Source organism: Xiphophorus hellerii, chromosome 11, assembly GCF_003331165.1.
Source record: "Xiphophorus hellerii strain 12219 chromosome 11, Xiphophorus_hellerii-4.1, whole genome shotgun sequence".
NCBI lineage: Eukaryota > Metazoa > Chordata > Actinopteri > Cyprinodontiformes > Poeciliidae > Xiphophorus > Xiphophorus hellerii.
Window position 1 is genome coordinate 3,837,678 of NC_045682.1, and position 21,375 is coordinate 3,859,052.

The 21,375-nt window shown below is 40.1% G+C and overlaps 1 protein-coding gene across 4 annotated transcripts in view; it reads left to right on the forward strand.

Annotated features, from left to right (window-relative positions):
* The first annotated feature begins 1,852 nt into the window (after positions 1-1,852).
* The window catches only part of clip2 (CAP-GLY domain containing linker protein 2), a 37,141-nt gene continuing 17,618 nt past the window's right edge, over positions 1,853-21,375 (forward strand). The window contains exons 1-5 of one of the 4 annotated variants that reach the window (XM_032576597.1): positions 1,853-2,343; positions 5,211-5,427; positions 12,422-12,921; positions 17,856-17,980; positions 20,621-20,834. In XM_032576597.1, the coding sequence (XP_032432488.1) occupies positions 5,313-5,427; positions 12,422-12,921; positions 17,856-17,980; positions 20,621-20,834 (954 nt within the window). In that variant the 5' untranslated portion in view covers positions 1,853-2,343; positions 5,211-5,312. The remainder of the gene's footprint in view (positions 2,344-5,210; positions 5,428-12,421; positions 12,922-17,855; positions 17,981-20,620; positions 20,835-21,375) is intronic. The other 3 variants (XM_032576598.1, XM_032576599.1, XM_032576600.1) reach the window with 3 other exon arrangements.

Sequence of the window (21,375 nt, forward strand, 5' to 3'; positions counted from 1 at the left end):
AGACAGAACCTTCCTCAGTGTCCTCCTCTCCACCACAGTTTCCAGGGACTCCAGCCTTAGTCCCAGTACAGAGCCAGCTTTCCTGATGATTTTGTCCAGTCTATTAGAGTTGCTGGCTCTGATGCTGCTTCCCCAACACACAGCAGCAAAGAAGATGGCACCGGCAACAACACTGTGATAAAAGGTCTCCAACATCTTGCTGCACACATTGAAGGATCTCAGCTTCCTTAAAAAATAGAGTCTGCTCATCCCCTTCTTGCACACAGCGTCAGTGTTAGATGCCCAGTCCAGTCTGTTGCCGATTACAACTCCCAGGTATTTGTAATCCTCCACCTCCTCCACCACTTCCCCTTTGATCTTCAGTGGCCGTGAAGGTAAGAAAGGTAGGATGCAAAATGTGTAATATTTACACCATAGATTTTGTGCACCCAAAATATGCATATTCCAAAGTACCTGGAGTGCTATCCAAAGCCATACTAAAAAGCATTTGGCCCAATAAAGGTTCAGTATCTCTGGCTATTCACGTTCAGCTTTGGTGTCCTAAATAGAAGTTGAATGTATTTAGTCTTTAACTGGTCTTTAGTTCCCTCTAGTGGCCATAATAAAACTTACAGCCTAAAATTTCTTGAGAGGAAAGCCATACTTTTCACTTTGCATAATTTGTTTGTTTTGAAGGAAAGTGGCTGATTGGTGGCTTTTTTAGGAGACAATGCAGTGATTAACAGATATAGTCTCTAAACTAGTACTTTTAAACAAATTTTCTTTCGAAATGGTTTATTGATACTTAAACATTTAAAACATGGCATTGCCATACAGAAATTCTTTTCTTTTCTCATTTTCACTTTTTTCCTAATAAACACAATAAAAACAAATTGTCAGCTAAATTAAACTAAAGATAAGAGAAGGACATTTAAAAAGTTTCTGTATAGTTAAAAGTTCTTCTAGACAATACTTCTTTCTAATATTATGTTTCAAAAGAGTCAAAGTGATTTGACTCGGTTTACTGAATATTTACACCAATTTCTAACTTGGAATAAGCAAGTAAGTTAAACTTTATTTATATCCCATTGTCATGGAAAATAGAAATGACAAAGTGCTTATTTGTGCTACTAATGCTTGAGAGTATCAACCCAGACCAAACAGTCACATTGCTTGGGCTGAACAGACCTGACTTGCTCAACAGTTTTTGTGTGCTTCAACAGAAATGCCTATCACAGTATGGGTGACGCGTTAGCATACTGTCCTAATGCGCATGCGCCTTATTGGTATGTGTTTGTTTGTTTTTTTCTGGGGCTCTATCCAGCAGTAAATCAGTGCAGCAGCGGAGGTCTTCGCGGTAAGGACTGTCAAACTGGCCACGCCTTTGAGAAACAAAAATGCCCAATCAGGGAGCTCTTAAAATGATTATGGATCCACCGTCCAATCACAGCATTAAGAGAAAAGTGTCCCCGCCCCTACCACTATAAATTATGTTGAAAATCCAAAAATTCCACGCGCTAGCTGTGTCAAATGAGTTGAAATCTGTGAAAATATACAAAAATAATTGATTGAGGTTATAAACACATACAACATGATTGAGCGACTTTTTGTGTTATTTCAGTTGATTTACATAAAAGATTCAGTATTTTTGAAACATAGAAAATGAGAAGACTAAGCGGATTATCATGTCTGTGTTTGAAAAACGTCCCTTTCTCGGATTTGTTCAATCCGATTAAAAAAGTAGTACCAATGAGAGATAAAGGGAATGCGAATATAAATGTATTTCGGTTTATAACTCCATACTTTTAAGTTGAAAACAACAGGAAAATGAGCCAGACTGTGTGTAGTCTAGTCTCATTTTTTCTCCCTCTCAGGAGGCTCTCCTTCCCAGCCCCTTTGTTCGATCCAGTCGGTGGGTTGAGTCACAGACGGGAGGCCGAGCTGGACCCAATAAACCTCCAGCACCGGCGGAACCAGAGCGGAGGAGATACCGAACCGGATAAACAGGAATAAAAAAAAATCAACGGAAAAAAACTTTGACTGAAAGTATTTCTGAAACGGTTCGGCTTCTTTAAGAGTCGCTTTTCTTCGACATCCTTTCCTAGCCGTCTTAGCTATCGCCCTGGAGCATGAACCGGCAGGCTGACGGCTGCTAACCCCACACCGGTCTGTCTCCATCACCCACGCTGATCCACGCTGATTCTCCCCTTTCAGTTTTTTTTTTCTTGGCTCAGCATCCATATTTGCATCCCAGGGAGTGGCAGGCACTAATCCGCCCTGTCTCTCCCCCTCCTCCGCCGGTGAGGACCTAGAAGTTAGCCGCTTCTCGGACACCCCTCGGACTCTGCATTTCCACACAGGAAGGTGAGGATTTTCCTGCATGTTTTGAGTCATTTCAGACATTAAAAAAAAAAAAATTCTGTCTGTTTTTTTGTTTACGGGTGGAAGTGAAGGGCAGAGTGAACCACGCTGCCTGCCGCAGTAGCTACAACAATAGATCAAACTGCTGGCGTTGTGTTACATTATCATCCCGACGCTTCCATCCTGTCCCTAAAGAAATAATATATTAAGGCCTTATTGCTTATTCCATATATAAAGCATAGCTTTAAACCACCAGCATCGCAATTTTGGCCAGTTTGATTTTATTGACCTGATTTAAAGCGTAAAATGCTATTTTTTCTGAATAAAAATGAGTGTAAATAAGATGTAAAATCCAACGCTATGCAGGAAAATCGCTTAATTTAATTCCTAACACAAATCTTAAATAAAATGAACATTCCTTATTTGAGGCTATAGCAGCTTTATGTCTTCCTAATAGGCTCTGGGCCATGATTTGTAGGACATGCTCCACTTGGGCACCGGCCTACATTGGACATATATCAGCCTGCTGAGACTATTGCTTCACAGTAAAAAAAATATGAAGAAAATTACTGTTATTCTTATTATTGCTTTTGAGAAATAGATTTAATGACAGGGCATTACCTTCCTTATTGATCAAAGTGAACTAATGGTGTGGTTGTCACAGATTAAATGTGTGTAATAACCAACTTAGAATGTATTTTAGATATTTAAGCAGGAAACATAAGCAGCAAATTTACTTAGATTGACTTTTTTCTATAATTTAGCCATATTTGAGGGTGTTTCAAGCATGCGCGGCCTGCTTAAGGTTCCGCCACAAGTCCTGACTTGGACTAGGCCGCATCAGAACTTTCATTTTGTTTTGTTTAAGCCATTAAGTTGTAAACTTGCAGGTGTGCTTGAGGCCATGCTGATTGTTGTCCAGGATTTTATTGCTGAGATTCCAAATTCACAGTTTTCTCAATTACAACAAGTTGTCTTGAGCACCAGTGATTTTACCTTGAAGCTCTCTTTCTCATGGTTTGAATCGTGAACTCTGACCTTGACTAAGGTAACTGAAGTCTGCGGCGCTTTAGATGTTGTTCTGGCTTCTTCTGCAATGAGTCTTTGATGCGTTCTTGTGTTAATTTTGGTCAGTCGTCCATTACTGAGAACATTCAGAACTATGTTGTGTTTTATCCATGATTTATCTACATGGTTTTAATAGTGTGCTTTTTATGCTCAAAGTCAGTCAGATTGTATGGAAAGCAGTGTGAATTTTTCAGTCTTACCACAGACTTTCTTTGGTTTTGGTCAAGACTTTAACTGAGCCATTCTAGCTCAGTTAAACTCCATTCCTCCAGGGCTTCTATCCTGAAAACCTTTAGATGCATCTCTGCTTCACCGTGTATCCCAGTGATCTCAGGGTGGAGTTCAAAGTTTCCTGTCGCACAAATTGAAAACAACTGAATTTTAGATCTTGTACACATGCAGCTGTATTTTTATAAAAACAAATATCTCTGCCACAGCGGAAATATTTCAAAATTTTATACGTAAAAAAACCAATAATATTGTACACACAGGATTGGTTCCTGAAAAGTTTTCATCAACATAAACTCACACGAACACTACCGTAGCGTTATTTTAAACATTCCAAACCCATAGGGGGCAGTGTAACGCAAAGCTAAAACCTGTCAGCCAATCAGATTGCTTCAAAATAACCATGACTTCCTGTTAAGAATTAAACATGGCACCTGGCAGTTCATTTTTGGGGACAGATATACATGTTGAACTACTTTTAATTAGCGTATTAATTACGCTAATTAAAAGTAGAATATAAAGTCATTAAAACACAAGATAATGTCTAATTACAGAAAATATTTTCCATAAACCTCATTTATTTTTTTTTGTTTCGGTCTTTTTTTGTGTGTGTGTGTGGATGCTTTTTCTTCTTTCTTTTCTTTATTCTTATTGTATACTTTCCTTAAGATATGTATTTATGTATTTGTTTTTGGTCTAGTTTCTAGTGCAACCCATTGTGAGACAATCAAATCTTTTGATTGTCTCAAATCCTTTGATTGTCTCACAATGGGTTCTTCATCTTGCCTTTTCTTCTGATGTTCTATTCTTTAAGGTAAAACCTGTTTGTTTTTGCACATTTTTGTTCAATAAAGATTAAAGAAGTCACAGAACAGCTGGATTTAAACACACAGTTGGTTGCACTAAGGTTTAATATAAGGGTATGAAAATAAATGGAGCTTGGATAACGCTATACTTTTTAGATTTTTATTAATGGAAAAAGATCCACTTCCCAGTTATGCAATGCTTAGACATAAAAAAATACAATAAAGTCTGTAGTTGAGTGTAACATAGTTTGAAAAGGTTCAAGAAGTTGTAATAGATCACCCTCCTGCAGCTGTGTTCTATTTGGTCTTATCTGAGACGATAAAGTCAGGTTTTGTCTGGAATTTGGTTGGTTTTGTCTTGTTTGGAGCTCACAGATAAACCATCCAAGCCACCGCACAAACTTTACTATCAATCTGACTCCGTTTGTTCTTCAAATGGATCAAAATATGAAATTTGGAAAAATATCTTTGTGTCTGTAATGAAGGTCTTCATTACTTGGTTTGAAACAAGTAAAATATAGATTGATTATTTTAAATGAAACCATTACAAGTATAAACCGACTGAAGTATTTTATTGATAGTTTGTGGTATTTTCCTTGACTCTGTCTAAGCAGCTGCAAATCTCTCCCATTCCTGTTCCATTCCTCATTTCAGTTTTGTCAGAGTTGAGGTTGTGGAGACTTGACAAGTTCCCTCCTTTTTTTTTAACCTTTGTATTTTGTATTGTTTGTGTACTGGCATCTTTTCCCTTCTATTTCATTCCTTCAGCTAAACATGGAGAACAACAGCCTCCGCTCTTTGATCTAGTACCGGATCCGTACGCCTCCAGAAGATCGCTCCAGATCCCCGCCGCCTCCCTGCTCCTGTAAAATGAACATGCTGAAATCCAGTGGACTGAAGATTCCCGGCCGTGGGGCCAAGCATTCCAGCCCGGTGGGACGGAGCCCCGTGGGCGGAACGTCCAGCCCCGTCGCCACTAAAGACAGTAAGTCACTTCCTTCTCCAAACTCCGTGAATATTTCTTCTCATCAGCAGGAAGTGGCTTGGAGCATTTATTTGTGTTTCTGACTCAGTCAGCCTAACACAGCTGTTGTAGGAAACACACTCAAGAACTTCAGTGCGTCTCTCTGGTCCCAGGGCACTTCTCTGTTTTCCCACTGGATTGATTTCTGACCTTTTTATTTGTTCTATCGTGCAAAACCAGAAAACCTTACCAAGTATCTTTGGTCTAGTTTCTAGTGCAAATATCACAGTACATGTGAAATAAGACAAAACTAACTTGCAAGTAACTTTTCAGCGAAATATAGGTGCTTGTTTTAACACTAGGAGTACTAACAGTTATTTTTTAATTTTGATTTTAAAATGTATAAGTTCTATTGGCAGATTATTTCACTTATAACAAGAGAAATAATTATGTTATATGTAAAATAATCTGCTAGTGGAACTAGCTAACCTATCAAAAGCTTCCAAACCTGTGACATCATCATCTGGGTTTTCCTTTATTGTTTAAAGAGACAGTAATTATTATGTTAATGTCTCCTTATTTTGAAGACATTAATAAATAATCCTTGACATATTCTTATTCTTGTTATGTAGAAAAAATTAGGTAATTCTGAACTTAAGAGAAGTTTGGTCTAATGTAACTTCAGACAGTAGCTGCATTTCCATTATAAACGTGCGCAAAACTTTGTTGAAAAACACAATTTCTCAATTCCATTAAATATGAAACACAACTAAAATCACAGGTGAATAAGTTTGTTCAGGCAATAAGTGACTAAAAACATCCCACGTCATCATCCTCCTACCACTTCCTGTTGTCTTATTCGTCGTTTCCACCAGTGGCAACATCCTTAATCTTGTGACTCGTATGATGCGAAAGATGTTTCCTTTGCAATTTCTTGCAAAATACACAAATTTTGATACAGCTGGAAGAAACACTTTTTCGTAGATATAAAAGCCTTTTAGCGAAAAACTGGAGTTTTTTTCAAAATTGGAGTGTTTGCATTAAGCAGATTTATTTTGTAATTCCAATTTGCACAGTTTTATGGTGAATTGAAGTGCAGCTATTATATATAAATATATAAATGTATAAGTTTTTCTTAAAGATTTTTAACGTTCATACATAAAATGATTACTGTAAGCAGAAAGTGGTCAGCAAAGCTGCTGACTAAATCTTTCATTTTCGCTGAGTTACACCAAATTACCGCCCTGTCTAAAGTAATCCTAGCTGTTTAGAGCCACACTGTTTACACCGTTCAGTTGTAGCTCACATGACAGGCTTGTTCTCACAGCTCCACACGCATGTCTGTGCTAAATTACAGCCTGACGATGGGAACAGGAGAGCGGCCGCCCTTTTTCTACATCCACCACAGCTACAAGTGTCCGAGGTTCACGCTGATTGCAGGTTTTCATCACAGCGCTCTTAAAACCCCGACTGAACACCGTCAGGCAATATTTTGCAGATACCTCCTCAGATTTTAAGTTGGGTTTTAAGTTGCTGTCTTCCCGTTTCAGTTCTGGGGTGTAAAATAAGATAGTTTGGCTTCAGGCCGCACGACCTCTAAATATGGGAGCAATCAGAGCGCAGAAAGCGCATTCTTTCCCTGGTTCATTAGAGCCACTTGAAAGCAGGAAAAACAAACATTCCTCTCAGTTATCCGTCCAAGTCTTTAATTTGGCCTGATGGTGATGTTTTGGGGGGACTCTCTAGCAGATGACTGTTTGGCTAAAATCTCCACTCTGATTCTGTCAAACTCAAACTTTACTCTCTTCTGACAATAGATTCTCTCAGCGTTTTAGGTTGTTTGTGAATGAACTTTGACTAGAGTTTGTAATTAGCGGGCGTCACACACACACAGCTTTAGGCAGGGCCGATGAACCACCTGGTGTTCTGAACAAAACCGATGTTAATGAATGGAGCCACAAACAGCATTTATAACTACGGCTGAAAATTGTGCTTGTGAACACATTCTGACTGGAAATTGTTAGGGGTCACAACCCAGGTACTCAACTCTGTTGCTCAACCCACAAATGCAGTTCTGTGCTAATGTGGTGCAGTTAATTAGCAGGTTTATTCAGTGGTATAAAATTCATTGCTAACTTCTGGTGCTGAGGTTAGTTTAGACGCTGGTAAAAATGAAGTTTATTTAGTTATTATTTCCTTTTTCTGTTATTTTAAATGTTTATGTATATATACAGTACAGACCAAAAGTTTGGACACACCTTTTAATTCAATGGGTTTCCTTTATTTTCATGACTATTGACATTGTAGATTCACACTGAAGGCATCAAAACTATGAATAACACATGTGGAAATATGCACTAAACAAAAAAGTGTAAAACAACTGAAAATACCCCTTATATTCTAGTTTCTTCAAAGTAGCAACCTTTTGCTGTGATTACTGCTTTGCACACACTCTGCATTTTCTTGATGAGCTTCAAGAGGTAGTCACCTGAAATGGTTTTCACTTCATAGGTGTGCCCTGTCAGGTTAATAAGTGGGATTTCTTGCCTTATAAATAGTCATGAAAATAAAGAAAACCCATTGAATTAGAAGGTGTGTCCAAACTTTTGGTCTGTACTGATGGATGGATGGATGGATGGATGGATGGATGGATGGATGGATGGATGGATGGATGGATGGATGGATGGATGGATGGATGGATGGATGGATGGATGGATGGATGGATGGATGGATGGATGGATGGATGGATGGATGGATGGATGGATGGATGGATGGATGGATAGATAGATAGATAGATAGATAGTATTTATTTGTCTTTTTTTTCTTTTGATTAAAACAAATGTCCTTATTTAATTTGTTATCCTATTCTTACCCTAACCCTAAAAAAACTTTGTCAATAGAAATCTGCTCCTTCTTCCAACAAGTCTGCTACATAAACACTAGAGTCTGATCAAGTGGAAAAACTAAGATTTTCCTACAGCCATGCATACAGCTTTAAATACCACTTTTGGTATTTACAGCTGCACACCCTTCATTATTTCAATATTGAATATGAAGCTGATTCACTTTTGGTTGCTGAGAAAAGAGATGGAGGCACAAAATCGCTTGCTGTATGTATTCTGACTTTTTTTGCCCAGTAGCTGACACAGTAAATATTTGGGTGTATTAGAGATAGAGATTTGCTTGTGTCGCAGCTGTGGATAGTTTTGACAAAATTTTCAGAGTGTGGTGGAAAAGGGTTGTAGGTTAAATCATCAACTAGGTCTTAATTAGTCATGTAAACAAATCACAGCTCAGATTGTAAGAAGTGGTGTATCTTTAGTAGTTTAATGAGCAATGAGATGAGACATTGTAGCTTTTATTCTATCCTTTCTACCTGAATGTGGCTAAAAACACACAGAGGGATCTGTTTTCTGCAGCAGATGATCTTCACAGTGACCCGACCTCGTGCTCTGAATCCCAACCCACAGTTTGTTAGTTTTAGCTGCTGCGACTGTCGGAGAGAGGGGCCACTGTGTCGGAAGACTTGGCTCGGCGTCCAGCGGAGGCTTTAAGCTTTCCTTCAGCTGCTTTTGAGGTGAAAATAACAGAGCCGTGCCACCTCTCCTGGTTCTACTTCTCCTGAAGCTCTGGAAAATCGATTTGCAGCAGCAAGGATCTTAGCTGTAGATGTGCTTCCCTGGCAAATACATGTGTAAATACTTGTAAAATGAATTCCTCTTCTCCTGCAGTAGTGTGATGTCACTCTGAAAATATTAGACAAATTAACCCTTTTAATTTGAGGATGTCTTTTCAGTGCAGTGAGAGGAAAAAATAGCATAACTAAATACCATATTAGTGTAGTGGTCTAGGGTTAGAAGAACTAAGTATCATGTTGGTATAGTGCTTTAGCATTAGCTCGCACTAAATAACAAGTGGGTTTAGCGCTTTAGTGTTAGAGGAACTAACTATCATGTTGCTATAGCACCTTAGCATTAGCAGACCTAAATGCCATGTTCGTATAGTGCTTTAGTGTTAGCTAAGCTAATGTTTATGATTAGTGATTTAGAGTTAGCGCAACTATCTTTTTAGTTAGTGTTACCCAAAAATGCTGGAAACTGATCATGCGAAGCTTACCTTTGAAATGTTTTGTACAAGGAGTCCTGTTCAATAGACAGTCTAAGAAACCATGTGAGCTCATGTGATGCAACAATTAAAAACATCATAGCCTGTAGCATTGGGCAGAATAAACCAAATACCACCATCTAACAAGAGCAATGCTTCCCCTGAGCCTAGCAATATTACATATTAAACCCTCCAGTTATTTCCTCTCACATCAAAATGATCCCACAACAAGATAAACATGACATTTTTAAATAAATTAAAGCCTGTTTGTATTTACAGAAAAGACCTTGAATATCCAACTTTGTCCTTTAAATGTTGGTCATGACTCTCACTATTGTGCTAAATGATACTGGACCACGACGCGAGGCATTTAAAAGCAACAAATTGATCAAAAGTCAAAAACGTTTAGGCTCAGCCACCCAACACCCCCTCCATCTGTCGTCCACAGCTGTCACAACCTCTGCTGAAGGCAAAAACACAATGTCAGGCCTTCCCGACAGATAAATCCTACCAAACATTAAGCGACTGAGGGCGGTGGTTACTGTTGAAAATGATCATAAAAAGTGGATTTAAAGAGAGAGGAGGGTGTGTGTGTGTGTGAAAGAGAGACCAAAGCAGTGAGAGATAGGGGGATAATTAGAGGGAGGAGGAGGAGGAGAGGGACCGGGAGGAAGCTGTGGAGGTTTCATTGTGCACATTCGATGAATAGTGGGATTCAGATGGTGGTGGGAGGTGGCCAAGCACAATGGTGAAAGTAAAGGCTGTGTTTCCAGTCGTCCCTCTGCCAAGGATCCTTTTGCCCCTGCCTCCATGTTGCCTAAGAAACCCAGATCATGGTGTTAGTTCAGGTTTTAAACGCCACACTGAGTCTACAAACCTGCTTGACAAAAATAATTTTGCAAGCATTTATAAAGTAGCATATCCAGAAAGTACTAGTGTTTTGAGGCTAAGAGCATCCCTGTTATCCAGAGCATAGCTCCACCTGCTCCCCCATCTCACTACGAAGCACAGTGTTGTCCGTGGGGATTGCTGCGTGACCTCCTCTGTCAACCTGTCCATCAACACTGCAAACACGAAGGTGCCCAAAGCTCATCCCTGATGTAATCCCGCCCCTCTTATTGAACCGATTTGTCCCTTCTGGCGTACACTTCACAGCTTCTTCACACACACTTCTATGCCACACCTTTCTGCCAGCGTTTCACAGTTTGTCCTTTAGGTCAGCTGATGGCGATCACAGAAATGAAATGTGAACTAACGGGTTAAATGTTTGTTCGGTCCATCCATCCATCCATCCATCCATCCATCCATCCATCCATCCATCCATCCATCCATCCATCCATCCATCCATCCATCCATCCATCCATCCAGCCAGCCAGCCAGCCAGCCACTCATTCATTCATTCATTCATTCATTCATTCATTCATTCATTCATTTACTTACACTCTTGTCCTTAGTGGGGTTAGGAGATGCTGGTGTCTATCTCCAGCTAACGTTCCGGGCGAGAGGCGGGGTTCACCCTGGACAGGTCGCCAGTCTGTCGCAGTTGTTCGGTTCAAGTTAGAGCATTTCATATGCAGAAATAAAAATTAAATAAATAAATCAAATCAAAAATAAAAATCTTGGTTTTGTAGAAATAAATAAAAACACAGAAGTGCCTGGCATTGTTTCTTGTAGTTATTTTCTAACATATTGTATCAGTTCCACAGGTAAAATAGGTTGTTATTAATAGGTTGTTATTAATAACCAATACCTATTTCCACCTGGTTGTTATTTATATTTCTGGTGTGGGTTTGGCCATGTGGTATTTGCTTAGTCATGTGACAGTGTTAGCGATGCAGTTGAAAATGTAGGGAGGTATATTATACACCAGGGCTCTCCGACTTTTAGGCTATGATCACTGATTTATACCATTTTTTTATGTGTTCCTAAATCGGATACAACGGTTTTGAACAGTCATGTCGCATTTTATTTGACTTTTACGTCACTGACACGAGAGATGCATCATAATGCTGCACCAGAAGACGCCAGACTCTGTAAATCTGGATGTAAACAATGGCTGAAAAAAGCCATTATTGTGACATTATAAAAGAAACATCACAATCCCACCACTGTTGGTTCTCACTACACATCCAGACACACGTCTTTACGGAAGCTGCAGTTAATGCGCCACAAAACTCTGTTGCTATTGGTTGTTTTCTTTTTACCAGCTTCCTTCCTCTTCCTCCTTCTTGTGACATAAATGTCACTGAGGGTCATTAATTAACAGAGAATTAAAAAAAAACTTTTGATAGCCCAGCTGCATAATGGGACAAAAACAGAGCGACCCACTTTGAAAGGCATCTGCCTAATGAGGAACCTCTGTGACCCCGTGTTTTCTCCAGATTCTGGCACCATTTCGAAGCCATTCCCACCACATCATCACTTCTCGTCTTTAATAGTTGTTTCCGTCTCACTTAATCTCTCAGAACTCCATATGCGAGCAACTGAGGCATAATCTACATAAAGCACAACAATTTTAGGCCCAAAAAGCCTCTGGGTTCTTGGTGCTATAGAAAGTAGACTGGCACCAACCACTGCTGCTGTACACACACACAGGCAGTGCTGCTCACCAGACCGCATGCTAATGGTACCCTTACAGACTGCTGAGATGCAGTTCGCCTATGTGTCAAACAGGCAACATCCCAGGCAGCATGGCAGGGTTAATCACCGGCTTGTCACTGATACCGTGTCTCTGACCCACTTTTCACAAAGAATTAGAGTATCGTCTAATCTGCCTGCTGAATGTTGCTGCATAGGCATTTTTTTTTTCCCCTGCAGGAATGTCACGGTTAAGTGGGAGGAGGTAATTTAGTAGAACAATGCAAGAAACTGCCAAAATTCACAGATGAAATATGATGTCTGTGTTTTTTAGGCACTCCACCAAAGGCTGTCGCTCCGGCTAAAATCTCAGAGGAAGGCGATGATGTTGTAGGAGACTACACTGTTGGCGAACAGGTGTGGGTCAACGGCGTCAAACCCGGAGTCATCTCCTACCTGGGGGAGACCCAGTTTGCCCCCGGACAGTGGGCTGGAGTCATACTGAACGACCTAGTTGGCAAGAACGACGGGTCGGTGGGCGGCGTGCGCTACTTCGAGTGCCAGCCCCTCCAGGGCATCTTCACACGGCCCTCCAAGCTCACCCGACAGCCGGTCGGAGAGGGGAGCGACAGCCACTCCACCGACTCGGCCCAGAATCAGACTCACCAAGGCGGCGGTGGCGCCCCTGCTGGCCAGAGGGTGGTGGTGCCGCTCAGAGAAGGGCTCCTCAACAGCGCAGTGAAAACGGGAAATGAGTCTGGCTCCAACATGTCGGACAGCGGCTCGGTTAAGAAAGGTGGAGATAAAGACCTGAGAGTTGGAGATCGAGTTCTGGTGAGTAATCACTAGTTGTAGATTGGATGGATGTGATTGGAAAAGGCAGGCAAATATTAAAATTCTGAATGGGGAGAGAGGGTCATATTTGTTGCCTTGTTGGCCAAATTAAATTAAATCCAGAAGGCAGAAAAGTATCAAAACTACAAGGATTTTTTTTTCTTTCTGCTGAAAGGTAAACAAGGCATAACAAGATTTTAATTTATCAGTAATAAATTTGCCCTAATTAAAAATATAAAGTCCGCATCTGCATCAGCCACCTGTGATGGCGGGCCACATTTGTCATTCGAGTGCCAAACATAATCAGTGCAGGGGCCACAAATAGCCCACGAGCCGCACTTTGGTCACCCCTGGGTCTAAACAATCTATTGATTGATACTTTCATCCATCCATCCATGAAAACTTGAGTCTGGAAAAGTAGGGAGTTTTGATGTAGAAACATCTAGGGCAACTCTGGCTGTAGGTTCAGCTCCTTCAGTCATGTCAATGTGCCCCTGGGCAAAGCACTTAAGCCATTTTGCCTACTGATCTGTGAATCGGGGTATAAATGTGCACATTTATGGGTGAAACTGGGTGAACATGCCTGAAGTGTAAAACACTTTCTAGTGGTCAGTATTGCTAAAAGTTTAGTTCCAAACAAGCTAAATGAACTCAAGCAGTAGAGGGGTTGAATATCCACCAGACTTATACCAGACGCTTCTTGATGCCAACAGAAATTAATGTTTGTGGTGTTACTTACTAAAGGATATTAGCAAGTCCTTTAGCAATACATACATTATCAGATGTATGTATATACTGTATTTGAACCTGTACGTCACATTTTCCCCACATTTTAGTTGCAGAAAATGAACCTGTGGAGAAGAGAAATAGGTGCATGTTAGAAGACCCCTTAACGTCGTCTTCTAACCCTCCCCAACAGTGAGGAGTGACATTGGATGGCTACTGGTGTACACAGCGTTCCCTCGCTGATAAATTTGACCCCGGCCCCCGTTGCTTTCCATTTACTGATGGGCGAGGGGGATGACTAGCACCTCCACGCCGCTCAATATTATAAATCACTCTGGATTAGTTTCAGCACTTAAGGAGAGGAGCGTCCGCTGCTGACACATTGATCAGTGAATCCATCTATTTCCTAAGCCTCTCCCAGTGAAATCCATCTGGCTGCGGTGGCGCGGATGTGCTGCTATCCAGTCGTCTCGGCCTCTGATATTTTGTGAAATTAGCACAAACTCAGATTACACGCTGTGGACACAAAGCGGGTGGTTGTTTCTCTGTATTTGGTGTCAAATTCTAAAATGGTGGCAGTAGAGGGGACACCCTGAAGAGGAGTTTATCAGCGCTGACTGGGAACCTTTCTGATAATTTTGTCAAATTCAAGCGTTTTTGGTAAAAGAATAACTATACGTGTCGAGGATTAGACGTTGTGAAAGGAAGGAGTAGTTTTATCTCTGCAGACGACACCCTGGTGACGTTTTAACCCTGATTCGCTGAGACGTCTGCCGGCCACGCTGACAGACAGTCTCCGCCTAACGTCTTATGACATCGCACGTCTCTGTGGATTCACAGAAGGACAACGGTGCCTGATAACATCCCCCAGTTCACTGCTTTCTCTTATAACATATGTCAGCTTTATTTGCTGTTAATTAATCTTAACATTTTCTCCTAAATTTCAACAGTTATTAGGAATATATATTTTCTGCCCGATCACCAATGTTTTAAAAACCCTGACCTGCCGATTCCAATATAGCCAATACTTTTTTTTTTTAATAACTGACACGGTCAGGTTTTATAAGATGGCAGAACACAAGGCTGGGTTTGCTGCATGACAAGTTAGACAGACCCTGTAAGTTTCTCACAGGTGGGAGGGGCTCACAGCAACTCTCTTAAAAAAAAATCACTGTAGGCGTCTGAAAAGTCGCTAAACTCAGCGACAAATATTTTTCACCACCTTTTAGGAAGATGCACTGTAAACTCACCATTATGCATTAGCGAGGACAAATGCGTGGATCAGTTGATTTTATGTGAATTTCTGTGGAAAACTGGAAGGGCTGATTTTGTAGAGGTAAATAAGCAGATTATTTCACTTATAGAAAAAAATGTCTTGAATAAGTGAAATAATCTACCAGATAATCTGGTACGAGCATTGACTTGAAATAAGCTTCTGTATCTATCTGAAAAGTTACTTCTGAGTTAGCTTTTTTTTTTCTTTCTATACACTAAGACATAAGTAAAATACTTGGTAAGATTTTGTGTTTTTACAGTGTATACCGCCTCTCACCCAATGAGCGCCTCAAAATAAGTACCAGCACCCCAATGACCGAGCAAATATCAACACATGTTGACAATGGATGGACGTCCCGCCCTCACCTCAGCAAATGACGTCACCTAGCAACCAAGATGTCGCTAACATCAGCTGGCAAAAATGGAGCTCAAAATCGTGCACAGTTTTTGTATTACTTATTTAATGATTTTTAGCTAATAAATTTTATGAATGAAATACATTTTATGTATTATAATACTATATACTGTATATATATATATATATATATATATATATATATATATATTTTTTTTTTTTTTTTTTTTACCCCTCCAGAGGGTCTTTTGTGGGCTCTAGTGTCCCTTATATGATAGTAGGCTGACAGGAAATGGGGAAGGAGAGGGGGGAAGACATGCGGCAAATGTCGTCGGGTCCGGGAGTCGAACCCGCGACGGCCGCGTCGAGGACTCAAGGCCTCCAAATACGGGTCGCGCTAACCACTACGCCACCACGGCACGCCCAATACTATATATTTTTATAAAGATTTGATTAGAAAGTATTAAAAGAACACTAAGCTTTTCATTTTTGTCCCGCCAGATGTTATTGTACTCATATTTCAAACTGTACTCCTCTCACACTTTTGTTAGAAAAACTAAATTCTCCCGTTTGGCCAGGAATAAATCTCGTAAATACCATAGGGAGATATTACAACTGTTAAATACGGCAACACGTTCTCATACTTAAAATAATTTTCTGCACTTAACCAAGTTTACTGCAAACACAGAGTTTTGCAGTAAAACTTTAAATTATTAATTTAACGTTTGAAACGTAGTGACGTAGCAAGATGCGTCCAGAAAAAACATTCATTTAGCTTGAAGATCCCACTTTCATGAAGTCACTTCCTGAGGAAATGGGATGTCAGGAGTGTTTTCATGTGTGTCATGCATGTGCTCGCCATGTGTGAGAGACGTTCAGCAGCTGCAGTGCGTGCAGCTTAGACTGTCCTCCCAACAGGAAACCATTATTTTCACCCGGTGATGTGACGTTGCTGGATGAATTATTTGTGACTGGTGATTTTTTTTTTCCCGTAAATTTATAAAAGCTGCAGCTGCCTTGTCAGAATACCGTTTCCCTGAATAAATGCGCTAAAGGAGAGGAAACAGAGGAGTGACACTAAAAGGGCTAAAAGTTCAAGTTTTCATATTTTTATTATTTTCTTCTCTAAGCTTCTTCTTTTCACTTGAGTAGTTTCACTCAGCAGGCTCCAAAGCAGCATGTGAGTTAGCAGAAAAGCAACAGTTTGTGAATGGGTCCATTGTTCAGCAGTGCAAAACGCTCCTTTTGTGACCACTCTTCATCACTTTATTGGCCACATCTGAAACCGGTTGTTCGGAGCAATAAAAGAATACCTCTGCTGCAGTTTTTTTCTACAAACCTGCATGAATCATCCTTCTGTTTTCTGCAAAATGATGTAGAGTGTGACGTTATCGGGACCTACTTACACATTAATGGGAATGGCCTGACCAATAGATGCAACATTGTACCGTGTTTCATTTGTCATGCATTAATGCTCTGCATATTTGTAATACACTAAGATATTTGGATGCACTGTAACTTTAAACTTTCCTCACCTTATGTGTATTTTTAGTTCTTGAGATACTGAGTGTGTGGAGGGGACAATGTATAATGGTAAACAAAGAAAAGAGTAAGAGAAATATGGATCTTTTGCAGTAGGCATTGCAATTTTCAATAATAGTATCACAAATACCAGCAGTGGACAAACTTCCACTAGTCCCCTAATATGAAGCGAAGCTAATTTTTAGCTTGGCGCTTTAGCTAAAACTGTTTATGCAGCAGTTCTAGTTCCTCTCCTCACATTCCCTCTCTTTTTTCCCCCCAATAACTTTATTTCAGGTATTAAACATACAGGAATAAAGTTAAACACAGACAAGAAACATAATTACAATATCTAATGGCATTATGGAGCATGTAAATTATAATGTAAAAATTTAATTAGTGCTAGAGCGTTGTACTTTCTCAAGGACAGATGTAATTGGTTTTGAAGCTAGGACTTTAACATTAGCTTCTTCTAAATACATGTTTGTGTAGTGTGTTAGCTTTAGAAGAACTTATCCATGATTAGTGCTTTAGGGTTAGCACAACTAACTTTTTTCTGAAATCCTGCAGCCATAATGAAAGCTAAAGAAGACAGCAGACAGGCAATGGAGAAAGTTGCCTGTCCTTCTCCAGTTTCTTCCAGTTGCCTGGAGAAGTTTAAAGCAAGTCTAGGTTCTTAAACAATATCAATAACTATTAGCGTTTCAGTCAGATCTGTTCTGTCTACTGTCTGAAAATGGAAAAAAAACCTGCCAAGACATGGCCATCCAGTTAAAACAACCCAAAAACCAGAGAAAGGCGTATTACATCCTCTTCAGATTTCCTTCAAGTGCTTCAGCTTTTTGTCCGTGAAAACGTTTTAAAGTTTGCATCATTGTGAAATGGGATGCCTCCATTTTATAAATAAATGTCTCTGTACCACGTTTAAAATTAGAAGTGACGCCTGATATCCCACCACCATGGTACAACATCTCTCTGTTAATAACCTCCAAGTCAGCGTAAAGGTTTATTGACTCCACGTTGATTTTATCAGTCTGACAGCCATCTTTGTTTTCAGGTGGGAGGCTCGAAGATGGGAGTAATACGTTACATGGGGGAAACGGACTTCGCCAAGGGTGAATGGTGCGGGGTGGAACTGGATGAGCCCCTGGGGAAGAACGACGGTGCAGTCGCTGGTACAAGGTGCGCACTCACATTTACACACACACCGTAAATTCCCAGCTCCTGAAATTCCTCTGCTGTGTTTCCCCTAAAAGGAAATCAAGGGGAAGGATGTGGATCCATGTGTTCAGATGCATGACTTCCACCAAATAGTCCTTGAAAATGGCTGCGGCTGACCCCAGATCAGATTTGCTCCATTTATCAGGCTTATGTTTTTGAGAATGCTATTGACAATTATAAAGACAATTATTTATTAAATGCCAGTTATATAACCCTCTAATTATTATTTTTACATTTTTATTAAATCTTTACACTTTTTTGCAAACTCATAAGTGCATCAGACCACTATGGGAGTCTGGAGTAGGACATATTACCAACTTGCTGCTCTTCTATAATATTGTAAAAGACACTGTTTGAAAAACTAATGTAAACTTGTAAACTCAAGTATGACATACAATTTTCTTCCTTTTTCCATCTTTCTTCTGGAAATCCTGTCCAGAGTTTACTGAGCGTCTGGTTCATATGATTCGGTGGTCAACTCCCCCTAGTGGTCTGGAGGATTTCCGTTTTGTGGCGCGAGTTTGCAGTGTTTTATACTTGCTGTTGTTTTTGCTGTTTGCATCATTTCCCCTTTTGCTTCAGTTTTCTGCAGTTGCAGAATTTTTCTGTTGCGTTTGTTATTCATGCATTTGAAGTGCAATTTGCGCTTGCATTGTGTTTGCACCTGTCATCCACCATAGAGAAGTCATGCTTAATGCTGTCAGTTTGTACACTGAATAAGCCATGAAGCATGTCACTGCTGCATCAAGTTGTTTCATAGCTAAACAGGAAAGAAAGTCAACCAAAAATGTGTCACAATGGACTGTAATTTCTTCCTAGATCAAAATCTATTCACCTTATTCCTGGGAGGCTTAATGGGGAAACGATTATGGGTCTTACTTCCGGCGCCCAGCGGAAGTAGCAGTATTTCACTGTAATTTGTAGGATTTTTTTTGCAAATCTATATTTATGATAGAAATTACATCTCTCTTTTCGGTTATAATACAAAATTTTGTTAAACTTGTTCACGGACACACTGTCTGCTATCAGAGAGATGCTCAGTACAGAGGATCGTAATTGTGAGTTTAATCACAGGGAGCGACAGGAACACGATCGTTAAGTTTTGTAACGGAATGACCGTGAATTAGCTGCTCGTTTCTCTGAAGAACTGAGAGAAGCTTGTCAGTAGTGATGGGTAAATGAGGCGTCATGTATCGTTTCGACCCAATGCAAAACTGTATTGATACTGTGTCGATGCTGCGTCACTGAATACTGACATCTGCTGGACATTAAAAATCTCTGCAGGCAACGTAGTTGACAGACTGATTTGATGACCTAGTCTATTCAATAAGATTTAAGTCATTATATTTTATTGTCTATTATATATTGTATTATTTCATATCTTCAGTTAAATTCAAAATATATTTGATATTCTTCGATACAGTCAATAAATAATGTGAACATGAACCAAGTGATGAAAATGAAAGTGAACATGTTTGGAATTAGGATGCTTGTGGACTGTTTTTTTTTTTTTTTTTTTTTTTCCACAAATTTTCATTCAAAAAAATAAGTTTATCCAACATTTTGAAATTTAGTCTGTTCCGTTTTTTTCACACAACTTCTGCTGTAGAAAAAAATTAAGTAAACAATACATTTATATGAAATAGTTTATAAAAAGCACCTGAGTAATTTGGCTGTATACCTGAATTTATCCTAGTTGTATCTGGGACTTCATTCTCATGCTTTGCTCTATAATGCCTCAGCATTGAGGAGGTGAATTTATTTAAATAAAACAGTTCTGTCAAACATATGCGACACTTAACCTGCAGAACATAATATGAAAGTAAAGTAAGACTCAATTTCAGCTGAATTTGGATTCAGATAGATCAAGTACAAACTGAAAAGAACCGGATGAAACAACGAAATGAAAACCAATACCTTATTTTCCGATGTAAGATCAAAATGGTCCCACACTGCGGAAAACTTTCGTTTGCCTTGAGGCTCCATAGTTGACGCCGTACAGTAAAAGATAAAGAATCTTTTTGGCAAATGCATCCCGGTGACAGATTCGCTTCCTTATAAACACAGTTTGGCGCGTCAGCGTAATTTCAAAACAGTTTCTGTATCGGTCACGTGACTTACTGAAATCAATATGCACCGACACGGGTTTTGGTCTATAGGCTTGATTCATGCACCGACGCATCGGTGTTGCCGGACCCATCACTACTGGTCAGTTTTGAGCTGCCGTTCTGCGCCGACAGTGTAAAACACCAGAACTACATAATATTAGCTTGGTGTGATGTGAATTTTATTTTTTGTTTGTATTTAAAAAATAATAAAGTTCATGGTCTGGTTCCTGGCTCATTATGTTTGGGCCAGGGACATTTTTTATAAGACAAAATAAAATGTCTGGGTTCATTTAGACCATCACAACCAGAACCTCGAGGTTCTCCATTGCTGAGTGTCGCTGCAAATCAGCGGAAACATGTCTGCAGCTGCTGCAAAATTGCTTAAACTCAAGCATTTCAATATGAAGCACAAACTTGTATAATATTTTACTTTTACCCAATAGTTTCCATGGTAATCTAAGTATCAAGCCTCCCATTCTCCTCTCTTTTTCAGATACTTCCAGTGCCTTCCAAAGTTTGGCCTGTTTGCTCCCATCCACAAGGTGATCCGCATTGGTTTCCCCTCCACCAGCCCGGCCAAGGCCAAGAAGAGCAAGCGGGTGGCCATGGGGGTCTCCTCTCTGGCCCACAGCCCCAGCAGCTCCTCCATCAGTTCAGTCAGCTCGGTGGCCTCCTCTGTGGGTGGACGCCCGAGCCGAGCTGGACTGGTAAGACGGCTGCAGTGCGCTCCAGGCTCACGCTGATAGCAGACGGGCTGTTTCAGCATGAGTGTGACGAGCAGTTTAAAGGATCCGGTTGGCAGTCAGTGGTGTGTGTGTTTGTTTGCTCTCTTGTGGAGGGTTGGATGAGCAGATCCCATCTCTCATGTCTTGGTCGGTCATACTTTCATAAAAACCAAGCCAGGCTTCCCCCTACAGATCTTATATCACTTACTTAAACTTCTGAAATCTCTGAAACGTAGCCATATCTGGAGATCAGAAGCAGCAAACATGCTTTTGAATGTTTTTGGCTACGTTCAATCAGCAACTTCTTCATCACAGTCTGCTCGGCTCAATTCGGATCGTTTCACAGCAAAAAAATATGATGTGTACCACTTCTATAGGTAGTACTAAACTGCATGTGAACCTGATTGTTTTCAGAGTATCTTCAGTCTGAACGCATCTTATCCGTCTTTTACATCATTGATGTGAGAAATGCGTCATAAACCTGAACCAAATTCTGAAACGATGCAAAAAACCTCTGAAGACA